General features: G+C 46.1%; 1 protein-coding gene across 1 annotated transcript in view; it reads right to left on the reverse strand.

Annotated features, from left to right (window-relative positions):
• The window catches only part of tesmin (testis expressed metallothionein like protein), a 160,107-nt gene that overhangs the window by 88,260 nt on the left and 59,713 nt on the right, over positions 1-12,134 (reverse strand). Inside the window, exon 4 of the mRNA XM_073049356.1 lies at positions 9,990-10,076. Coding sequence (XP_072905457.1) covers positions 9,990-10,076 — 87 coding nt within the window. The remainder of the gene's footprint in view (positions 1-9,989; positions 10,077-12,134) is intronic.

Below are 12,134 nucleotides of genomic sequence, written 5' to 3' on the forward strand. Positions count from 1 at the left end.
CTCTTTTACTTTCAAAAAAACTTTGTGATGCACCATCAATAACTCTCGGAGATAGGAGGTGAACGATAGGCTTTTATTAGCAGCAAAACGGAGCACGGCATCTCGGAGATGGAGGGAGGAGCTGTGCCTCCAATTGCCTTGATACAGGGGTCTGTGGGAGGAGCCACAGGAGCAGTCAGCGGGGGGGCGTGTCCAGACAGGTATATGTAGTTCACCACATTCACCCCCCCTTTGTTTTAAAAGAGAGTCCCCACGGGGCGAAGTTTCTTACAAGTATATTTACAGGTTAAGTCTATCAGGTGGTCAAATCTGTCGCTGCGATCTACTTAGCACCGGTGGTGATTGCACCGGCGACGGTGGTTGTGCTGTCTCTGGCCTGACTTGAGGTGCCAGCCCGTTAGGCATCAGTAATCCCTCATGCATGTGCATGGCGCCCAGAATGGGAGTGTCGTGAGGAGTCTGTGTAGGGCTTGGTGTGCATGGTGTCTCGTGGGTATATACATCGGTGGGTACGGGGTTCATAGTCACCGTGGAGTGTTCGGGGTAGGGGTCTGGTGATCCTGCGGGCGCCAGGTCGCGGACGGAGACCGTATCCTCCCGCCCATCAGGTAAGACCACGTAGGCATACTGGGGGTTCGCATGAAGTAGGCGAACTCTCTTGACCATCGGGGAGTATTTATTGCTCCTCGCATGTTTCCGGAGCAGCACTGGGGACGTCATCTAAGCTGGTAGGGTGGTCCCAGTGGCAGGCTTCCTGGGAAAAGAAAAGAGTCGCTCATGAGGGGTGGCATTGGTGGAGGTGCATAACAGGGAGCGGATGGAGTGGAGTGCCTCGGGGAGGACCTCCTGCCAGCGAGAGACCGGCAATCCCTTTGACCTGAGGGCTAAGAGTGTGGCCTTCCACACAGTGGCATTCTCCCTCTCCACCTGTCCATTCCCCCGGGGATTATAGCTCCTGGTCCTACTAGTAGCAATACCCCTAGCCAGCAGGTACTGGCGCAGCTCATCACTTATAAACGAGGACCCTCTATCACTGTGGATATAGCAGGGATATCCGAACAGAGTGAAGAGCTGGCGCAGGGCTTTTATGACGGACGTGGCAGTGGTATCGGGGCAGGGGATGGCAATGGGGAATTGTGAGTACTCGTCGATTATGTTGAGAAAGTACACATTGCGGTCGGTGGAGGGAAGGGGGCCCTTAAAGTCGACACTCAGTCGCTCAAAGGGCCAGGTGGCCTTGATAAGTTGTCCCTTTTCAAGACCGTAGAAGTGCGGTTTGCACTCAGCGCAGACTTGACAGTCCCTGGTCATCGTCCTGATTTCCTCATGGGAGTAAGGCAGGTTCCGGGCTTTCACGAAATGGTAAAGTCCGGTGACCCCCGGGTGGCAAAGATCTGCATGGAGGGCGTATAGCCAGTTGAGCTGCGCGCTGGCACATGTTCCCTGGGATAGGGCATCAGGGGGCTCATTGAGCCTTCCAGGCCGGCACAGGATGTCATAGTTGTAGGTGGATAGTTCTATTCTCCACCTCAAAATTTTATCATTTTTGATTTTGCCCCGTTGTTGGTTGCTAAACAGGAACGCAACTGAGCACTGGTCGGTCAGCAAGGTGAACAGTTTGCTGGCGAGATAGGGCCTCCAGTGCCTAATAGCTTCCACTATGGCCTGGGCTTCTTTCTCCACCACGGAGTGCCGAATTTCAGGGCCTTGAAGGGTACGAGAGAAGAATCCTACCGGCCTTCCTGCCTGATTGAGGGTAGCAGCCAGCGCAAAGTTGGAGGCGTCACTCTCTACTTGGAAGGGAATGGGCTCGTCCACCGCATGCACCGTTGCTTTGGCAATGTCCCCTTTAATGTGGCAGAAGGCCGTGCGGGCCTCGGCTGAGAGGGGAAATGCGGTGGACTTGATCAGGGGGCGGGCCTTGTCTGTGTAGTGAGGGACCCATTGGGCGTAATAGGAAAAGTAGCCCAGTCACCATTTGAGGGCTCTGAGGGTGGTGGGAAGAGGGAGTTCCAACAGGGGGCGCATACGGTCGGGGTCAGGGCCAATGACCCCGTTCTCCACGACATACCCAAGGATAGCAAGTCGGGTGGTTCCAAACACACACTTGTCCCTGTTATAGGTAAAGTTAAGAGCTTTGGCCACTTGGGAAAATCGTTGGAGGTTGATGTTGTGATCCTGCCAGTCGTGACCACAGATGGTGATGTTATCCAGATATGGAAACGTGGCCTTCAGTTGGCACTGGTCCACCATCTGGTCCATTTCCTTCTGGAAGACAGAGACACCATTTGTGACACCAAAGGGGACGTGCAGGAAGTGATAGAGCCTGCTGCCTGCCTCGAAGGCAGTGTAGGGGCGGTCCTCCGGGCAGATGGGGAGCTGATGGTAAGCGGATTTTAGGTCTATGGTCGGGTACACCTTGTACTGAGCTATTTGATTGACCATATCCGCGATGCGGGGTAGGGGGGTACGCGTCAAGCTGCGTGAACCTATTGATGGTCTGGCTATAGTCCATGACCATCGTATTTTTCTGCCTGGTCTGAACAACGACCACCTGGGCCCTCCAAGGACTTGTGCTTGGCTCAATGATCCCCTCCCTGTGTAGCCGCTGCACCTCCAACATAATGAAGGCCCTGTCCCCCGCGCTGTACCTCCTGCTTTTAGTTGCTACAGGTTTACAGTCGGGGGTCAGGTTGGAGAACAGTGGTGGGGGAGAGATTTTGAGGGTGGAGAGGCTGCAAGTGGTGTCAGTAGCGCGGCTGTTGGCATGGTGTTGGGTGGGATGTGCGAGTCGGTGTGTGTGTGTGGCCAGTATCGGGGTATATGACGAAGTCCCACAGAACTGAGGATTTCTGACAGTGATTGGTGGGTGGGGCCCGTCATACTCCATTGTCACACTTTTCAGGTGGCTCTGGAAGTCGAGCTCCAATAGCACAGGGGCACACAGTTGAGGCATGATCAGTAACGCAAAGTCCCGATATTCTGTGCCCTGCACCACCAGTGTCGCTACAGAACCCACCCCAGATGTCTGTGGAATGTGATCCAGAAGCCATGGTAACCCTCTGGCGTACCGGCTGTGTCACGAGTCCTCAGCGTTGCACACTGTGTCCGGGTGAATAAAACTCTCAGTGCTGCCCATGTCAAACAGGCAGCTAGTCATGTGCCCTTCCACCAGGATGTCCATCATTGACCTTGCAAGCTGGTGTAGAGCGCTTTGGTCGAGGGTCACGGAGGCCAGAGTTGAATCACCGTCTTGGTGCCCAGTAAGCACCCGTGGGTCGGAGGTGGGGCGAGTTGATGCCAACAAAGACGGCCGCCCCCATGCCTCGCACGCGGCAGGCAGGCAAGATGGCAGCGACCAAGATGGCGACCCCCATGCTTCGCATGCGGCGCTGCTCGACCCCGCTCGTGGTTTGGACTTACAGGCCTTGGCGAAGTGGCCCTTCTTTCTGCAGCTGGAGCAGCTAGCTTCTCGGACCGGGCAGCGTTTTTGAGTCCGCAGAAGTAACACTGCACGGACTTGCGACTGGCAGCAGCCATGGTCGACTCGCTGGTGGGTTGCAGGGACTTCACGGACTCGCGACTGGCAGCAGCCGAGGTTGATTCGCCGGCAGGTTGCGGGGTCTGCAGCATCCACGAGGCCGGCGGAAGATCGCGCGCCTGGACAGCATCAGCGTTGTGCAGAGCGGCCTCCAGCGTGTCGGCCAGCCCGATCGTTGAATGTAAGGTAAGATCGGCGTGTTCCAGCAGCCGCTAGCACACGTACACTGACCTGATCCCCGTAACGAAGGCGTCTCTTAATAGCAGCTCCGCATGCTGTTCTGCCGTCAGCCCCCTGCAGTCGCAGGCCCACACGAGTGTCTGTAGGGCCCGGACAAACTCAGCACTCGACTCTCCGGCCCGCTGCCGCCGGGTTGCTAAGCGATGTCTTGCATAGACAGTGTTCACCAGCCACCGGTATTGTCTTTTGAGGGTATCCATCGCACCCTGGTAGTTCATTTGGTCTCTGATCATGGAGTAGACCCTTGCACTGACTCTGGAGAGGAGGACCCTGCGCATCGTGGCAGGGTCGGTCACATGAATCTCCTCCAGGTACGGTTCGAAGCATGCTAGCCAGAGTTGAAAGCGTCGCCGGTTTCCTGGGATTGAGGGTCGAGATCCAATCTGTCAGGTCGTAAAATGCTCTCCATGTTTTAAAATTGCTGCTAATAAAATTGATGCACCATCAATAACTCTCGGAGACGGGAGGTGAACGATAGGCTTTTATTAGCAGCAAAACGGAGCACGGCATCTTGGAGACTGAGGGAGGTGCAGTGCCTCCAATCGCCTTTATACAGGGGTCTGTGGGAGGAGCCACAGGAGCAGTCAGCAGAGGGGCGTGTCCAGACAGGTATACATACTTTGGTATCCTCTTTTATATTATTGGCTAGCTTACCTTCAATATTCCATCTTTTCTCTCCTTATGGTCTGTTGGTTTTTAAAAGCTTTCCAATCCTCTAACTAACCACTAATTTTTGCTCTATAGTATGCTCTCTCTTTTGCTTTTATGTCTTTGAGTTCCTTGTTAACCATGGTTGCCTCATCTTCGCTTTAGACTACTTCTTCATCTTGGAGATGTATCTATCCTGCACCTTCCAAATTGTCTCCAGAAACTTCAGCCACTGTTGTTCTGCCATCATCCCTGATAGTGTCCCCTTCCAATCAACTTTAGCTAGCTCCTTGGTAACACCTCATGCACCATCGGGTTCTGAAGGAAGTAGCTAGAGAGACTGCAGAGGCATTAATGATGATCTTTCAAGAATCGATAGATTCTGGCATTGTACCGGATGACTGGAAAATTGCAAATGTTCCACTGTTTAACAAGAGTGGGAGGCAGCAGAAAGGAAACTATAGACCTGTTAGCTTGACATCAGTGGTTGTGAAGTTGTTGGAATCGATTGTTAGGGATGAGATTATGGTGTACCTGGAGGCACATGACAAGATAGGCCAAAGCCAGCATGGTTTCCTGAAAGGAAAATCCTGCCTGACAAACCTACTGCAATCTTTTGAGGAAATTACAAGCAGGATAGACAAAGGAGATGTAGTAGACACGGTGTACTTGGATTTTCAGAAGGCCTTTGACAAGGTGCCGCACATGAGGCTCCTTAGCAAGTTAAGAGCCTATGGAATTACAGGGAAGTTATCAGCATGGGTGGAGCATTGGCTGATCGGCAGAAAACAGAGAGTGGGAGTATAGAGATCCTATTTTGGCTGATTACCGGCTACCAGTGGAGTTCCACAGGGATCGGTGTTTGGGCCACTGCTTTTTACAACATATGTCAATGATTTGGACTATGGTACCAATGGATTTGTGGCTAAATTTGCCGATGATACAAAGACAGGTGGAGGAGGGGGTAGTTTCGAGAAAACAGAAAGCCTGCAGAGAGACTAAGATTGTTTAGGGGAATGGGCAAAGAAGTCGCAAATGAAATACAATGTTGGAAAGTGTATGGTCATGCACTTTGGTAGAAGAAATAAATGGGCAGACTATTATTTAGATGGGGAAAGAATTCAAAATGCAGAGATGCAAAGGGACTTGGGAGTCCTTGTGCAAGATACCCTAAAAGTTAATCTCCAGGTTGAGTCTGTTGTGAAGAAGGCAAATGCAATTTTGGCATGCATTTCAAGATGTATAGAATATAAGAGCAGGGATGTGATGTTCAGACTCTATAAGGCACTCGTGAGACCTAACTTGAAGTACTGTGTGCAGTTTTGGGCTCTTTATTTTAGAAAGAGTATACTGACATTGGAGAGGGTTCAGAGAAGATTCACGAGATTGATTCCAGGATTGAAAGGGTTACTGTATGAGGAGCATCTGGCAGCTCTTGGGCTGTATTCCCTGTTCAGGAGAATGAGCGGGAATCTCATAGAAATATTCCAAATGTTAAAAGGCCTGAACAGATTAGATATGGCAAAGTTATTTCCCATGGTAGGGGATTCTAGGACAAGAGGGCACAACTTCAGGATTGAAGGACGTCCATTTAGAACTGAGATGCGAAGAAATAACTTTAGTCAGAGGGTGGTAAATTTGTGGAATTTGTCACCATGAGTGGATGCGGAGGCCAAGTCAGTGGGTGTATTTAAGGCAGAGATAGATAGGTTCTTGATTAACCAGCACATCAAAGGGTATGGGGTGAAGGCAGAGGAGTGGGGATGACTGGAAGAATTGGATCAGCCCATAATTGAATGGCAGAGCAAACTCAATAGGCCAAATGGCCTATTTCTGCTCTTATAACTTATGGTATTATGGCCTCTATAATTCTCTTTACTCTACTGTAACATTGATACATCTGACTTTAGCTTCTCCCTCTCAAACTACAGGGTGAATTCTTTCATATTATGATCACTGACTCCTAAGTTCCTTTACCTTAAGCTTCCTAATCAAATTTGGTTCATTACACAACACCCAATACAGAATTGCCGTTCCCCTAGTGGGCTCAACCACAAACTGCTTTAAAAAGTCATCTAATAGGCATTCTACAAATTCCCTTTCTTCTGGGATTCAGTACCAACCTGATTTTTTCGATCCACCTGCATATTGAAATTCCACATTACTAATGTAACATTGCTCTTTTTACTTTTCTATCTCCCATTTTAATTTGTATCCCACATCCTGGCTACTATTTGGAGGCCTGTAGAAAACTTCCGTCGGAGTATTTTCACACTTGCAGTTTCTTAACACTACCCACAATGGATTCTACTTTTTCTGATCTATGTCACTTCTTTCTAAGAATTTGATTTCATTTTTTTCTTACCAACGGAGCAACCCCATCCCCTCTGCCTACCTGTCTGTCCTTTCAATACAAGATGTATCCTTGGACGTTAATTGCCCAACAATGATCTTCTTTCAGTCATGTTGGTGCACACAATATCATACCTGCCAATCTCTAATTGTGCTGCAACATTTCATGACCTACCTTATTTTATATAATGCACACATTCAATATAACACCGTATGTCCTGTGTACCTCACCCTTTTTTGCCCTCATGTTACACTTCAATTCATCCCACTGACCGCAGTTTTGCCCTATCACCTGCCATCCATCCTCACAGTCTAACTACACACTGTATCTATTTGTCTACCAACTGCCCCATCTTCAGCCCTATCATTCCAGTTCCCATCCCCCCTACCAAATTAGTTTAAATCCTCCCAACAATTCTAGCAAACATGCCTGCAAGGAGATTGGTCTTCCTTGGGTTTAAGTGTAACCAGTCCTTTTAGTACATACAGGTCATACATTCCCCAGAAGAGATCCCAATGATCCATAAATTCGAAACCCTACCCCTGCACTTATTCCTCAGTCGCGCATCCATCTGCCAAATTATCCTATTCTTACCCTCACTGGTGCATAGCACAGGCAGCAATCTAGAGATTATTACCCCGGAGGTCCTGCTTTTCAGCTTTCTAGCTAACTCCCAATATTCTCTTTCAGGCCCTCCTCCCATTTCCTACCAATATCATTGGTACCAATATGCGCCACTACCAGCCATTCACTATCCTCATATAGACCCAATCTGAGACTTCCCTGACACTGACACCTGGGAGGCAAAATACCATCTGGGTGCCTTTTTCATGTCCACAGAATCTTCTTTCTGCTTCCCTAACTGTCAAATCCCCTATTGCTACAGCACTCCTCTTCTAACCCCTTCCCTTCTGAGCCACAGAGACTGACTCTGTGTCAGAGACCCGGACACTGCCGCTCCTCCCAGTGGCCTTTCCCCTCAATAATAAGTGTATCACTTTGGATACTGTTGCAGGGTTTTGACCTATTTATACTTCTAGATGGACAGAAATCACACTGCATTTCAGGGAGCACTTCTTCAGATGGCAGGAGTCAGTTGACGAGGACATGTGCAAGCACTTTTCATGTTGCTGAGTGAGGTGCCTCTGTAATTATCGCAGTCTGCCTTGCCTCTCTTCTTGAATACGTTCACTATTAGAGTATCCCTGAGCTCTAAAGACATTTGTTCCTTTTCCCAGACCTCCAGGAGCAGGCCGTGTATTTGGTGTGGGAGTGCTAGTCCACCTTGATATTTACATTTCATATAGATAGATAGATAGATAGATAGATAGATACTTTATTCATCCCCATGGGGAAATTCAACTTTTTTTCCAATGTCCCATACACTTGTTGTAGCAAAACTAATTACATACAATACTTAACTCAGTAAAAAAATATGATATGCATCTAAATCACCGTCTCAAAAAGCATTAATAATAGCTTTTAAAAAGTTCTTAAGTCCTGGCGGTAGAATTGTAAAGCCTAATGGCATTGGGGAGTATTGACCTCTTCATCCTGTCTGAGGAGCATTGCATCGATAGTAACCTGTCACTGAAACTGCTTCTCTGTCTCTGGATGGTGCTATGTAGAGGATGTTCAGAGTTATCCATAATTGACCGTAGCCTACTCAGCGCCCTTCGCTCAGCTACCGATGTTAAACTCTCCAGTACTTTGCCCACGACAGAGCCCGCCTTCCTTACCAGCTTATTAAGACGTGAGGCGTCCCTCTTCTTAATGCTTCCTCCCCAACACGCCACCACAAAGAAGAGGGCGCTCTCCACAACTGACCTATAGAACATCTTCAGCATCTCACTACAGACATTGAATGACGCCAACCTTCTTAGGAAGTACATTCGACTCTGTGCCTTCCTGCACAAGGCATCTGTGTTGGCAGTCCAGTCAAGCTTCTCGTCTAACTGTACTCCCAGATACTTGTAGGTCTTAACCTGCTCCACACGTTCTCCATTAATGATCACTGGCTCCATATGGGGCCTAGATCTCCTAAAGTCCACCACCATCTCCTTGCTCAAGGATAGATGCTCAAGGGTGTGCAGTTATGTTCATTGGCAATCACAGAGGAATCCATTACATTCAATGTTTCTAAGACAGGAAATGAGCTAAAGAACAATGATTATGGCAACCTGTAATGCCATTAAAATCAATAACTATTTTACAGAAGGAACCATTTTCTGAGCTTCATTTTTATTAATATAAATTGAAAGCTGAGTCTAATTGATTCAGGAAATATTTACTTCGTACCTATTTATATACTGTTAGTGAGGATAGAGTACCAAACTTTCCATTAAAACATGCTATGAATAAATAATAATGTGATACCTTTAGATGTTAACATACAAATTATAAGATAAAGAGGTACCAAAACAGATGGTGGATATGCTGTGCATTCTTGGGTCTCAGTTGTTTAACTGATTTCTGTTTGTTTTACACAAGGTTTTATGTCCCAATGCTTGGAATTCAGATTGTGATAATTAACATAAACAAAGACAGCATAATTTTAACACTAAGTGAAAGAGGAAATTTAAGCCCCAGTGCATTTATAATGCTACTAATCAATGCTTTCCAAAATTTACTTTTTTCTATTCTTTCCCTTTTGTTTAATTGAAGTTGCTGAAAAATCCCCAGAACACTAATGGCTCTTTGATACCTCCTCCCAGTTGGTCATACTCCATAGATTATGAATCATGATTGGCTACTTGATCATTTAATGCTCCACAGTTGACACTGGTTTATATATCCCTGTATGAACTTGTCTACCTTCCAATTCAAATTATTTTACAGTGATTTAACTCCATCTGATTTTCCTTTTCTAAAGGCATAAAAGCAATTGCAATTCTCAGTCATGCAATAAGCAAAGTCACACCAGGCATTTCAGTTCAGGTAGTTATGTACCACTTTGGATGGTGAATTTGTACTTTGAGATATTGACAGTAATTGGCAGGAAATCTACGCCAACTTGTTAGCTAGGTAAATAATATAAAATGATTAATAAAGCAAGATTCCAATTGGAGAGGATAAACTATAAATAAGCATTTCAGCAGAACATTGTTCATATAGTGAAGACTTCAACTGTCTATTCAATGGCATGATGTACAACATAACTCTCACAACTGTGATTATAATCACTTATCCAACCACATATTCACTCACCTGGCAGAAGTTATGGCTGGAAATAGGGAACTCACACCCAGGCGGATGGAAAGGCTGAAGCACAGCAGGTAATGGTCTTAAGGTTTGCTAAGAAAAATTTTAAAAATATATTGAAATCCATAAATAGCAATAATCTCTTATAATTAATTGCATAAATCAATTCCAGTTTTGCCTATATGTAAGTTTATCCCATGTAATCAAGTACTGCAGTTCATCCAAGTTTCCAGATTTCAATGTATCCACCTCTCAACACTCCTTTAAATAACAGCATTGTGTAGTCCCCAGTGTAACTTCATGCTGATTCAGCAGGTATTACTGAAATGCTCTATTTAAACTTTCTGCAGCCACAGTACTTAGCTATGTTACTGAAGCTGCATCACCACTGGAGAGACCTACGGTAATTACTTGGAGAATAATTTCAAAGTGCGGGAAGTATACATCCTCTTTCAGGATCCAATGAGAGAGACCTGCAGTGCTGCCAGGAAGTATTATGTGCAGGAAAGCCACTCCAGGTTTACAAACAGGTGATACTGGCAGTTCAGAGTAAAGTAAAATGCAGTGTTAACTTGAGTAGCAAACAATAAGATTTGCCAGGATGGATCCTCGGAATCTTGGATGTTATTATGTCTCCACCCCCTGCCCTCAACTGCACGGACATTCAGTAACACCTTTATTTGCAATGCATTCATTCTGTGTCTAACACAAATAAGAATCTTCTGCCTCTGTGTTTTGCTTTCATTTGTCCTGTTGCTCTCCCTTTTCCTTCTGCTCTCAAAGTTCTTTCCCTTCCTTCTTTGTCTCAGTTGCATTTGCTCTCTCCCCTTTACCCTTACTGCTTCTCCCTTTCCCCTATCTCCCTTCACTGATATGCCTCTGTTCATCTCCTCTCTTAAGCTTTGAGTATTTCTCTCCCTTTCCACCAGCTTTCCTCCCTCCTTTTCCACCCCTCCGGTATTCTCCCCTCTTTGTATTCTGATTTTGAGACAAATTTTAATGCAACGTGGCACTTTAAATTACATCTTTCAGTCCTTCACAATTCAATATATATAGAGTGATAGAGCAGCTCAGCTCTATGACAGAAACAGTCCCTTTGGCCCATCTTATCCATGCTAAAGTATGATCCCATCGACCTGTACCTAGACATAACCCTCCATACCCCTTCCATACATGTAGTTATCAAAATTTCTTTCAAATGTTGAAATCAAGTCCACATCCACCATTTTCACTGGCAGCTCATTCCACTCTCACCATCCTGAAACAGTTCCCTCTCATTTTTCCATTAACTCATGACCTCTAGTTCTAGTCTCACCAACCTTGGTGGAAAAAGCCTGCTTGCATTTACACTACCTATACCCCTCATAGTTTTGCATATGTCTATCAAATCTCCTCTCATTATCCTGTGCTCAAGGGAATAAAGCCCTAACCTTTTCAACCTTTCCCTATAACTCAGTTCTTCAAGTCCTGACAACATCCTTGTAAAATTTCTCTGTACTTTCTCACCACACATCTTTACTTTCCACAGTATCCAATGTAAACATATTTAATACAGCAGCATGAACTCCAATACAATTCCCCTGCATGCATCTTAAACAAGCAATAGCTGAGAAAGTGTATCACATGTCATGCACAATGCAGGCAACATAAGGCTCTTATATTCTGAGGATTCTGCTTTGTATCATAGATATTGGCTTGAAATGCAGATTTACTTTGTTACTCATTTATTTGGATAGACAAAGGTGAATTCAGCCTTTACAGAATACTAGTGTCTCATTTAAACTAGTGGCAACCAATCATGGGCCATCACTTCCAGTGTAAACTCATTTTGTGACCAAGTAATAAGTAATAAATGTTACAAACATATCCATAAATCAGTATGTGTAAAGTTATCCAGACAGCAGTCCACAGTAAACATTGTTACTTGTCGATGCTAAGAGTCAGAATTTGCAGATGAATATTACTATTGAGGATTTCCATATGGTGGCAGAAACTGAGTTCCAGAGGACTCATATGAAGATGCAAATGAGATGCACTGGCTGCTCCAGAAGAACATACCATTGTACTGGTGTGTGTATCCCAGCAAAGCACCAACTCAGACACTGATTGGATGACACTGGAAGGAACAAATTAGATATGAGGGGTACTTTT

This window comes from Hemitrygon akajei, chromosome 6, assembly GCF_048418815.1.
Source record: "Hemitrygon akajei chromosome 6, sHemAka1.3, whole genome shotgun sequence".
Taxonomy (NCBI): Eukaryota; Metazoa; Chordata; class Chondrichthyes; order Myliobatiformes; family Dasyatidae; genus Hemitrygon; species Hemitrygon akajei.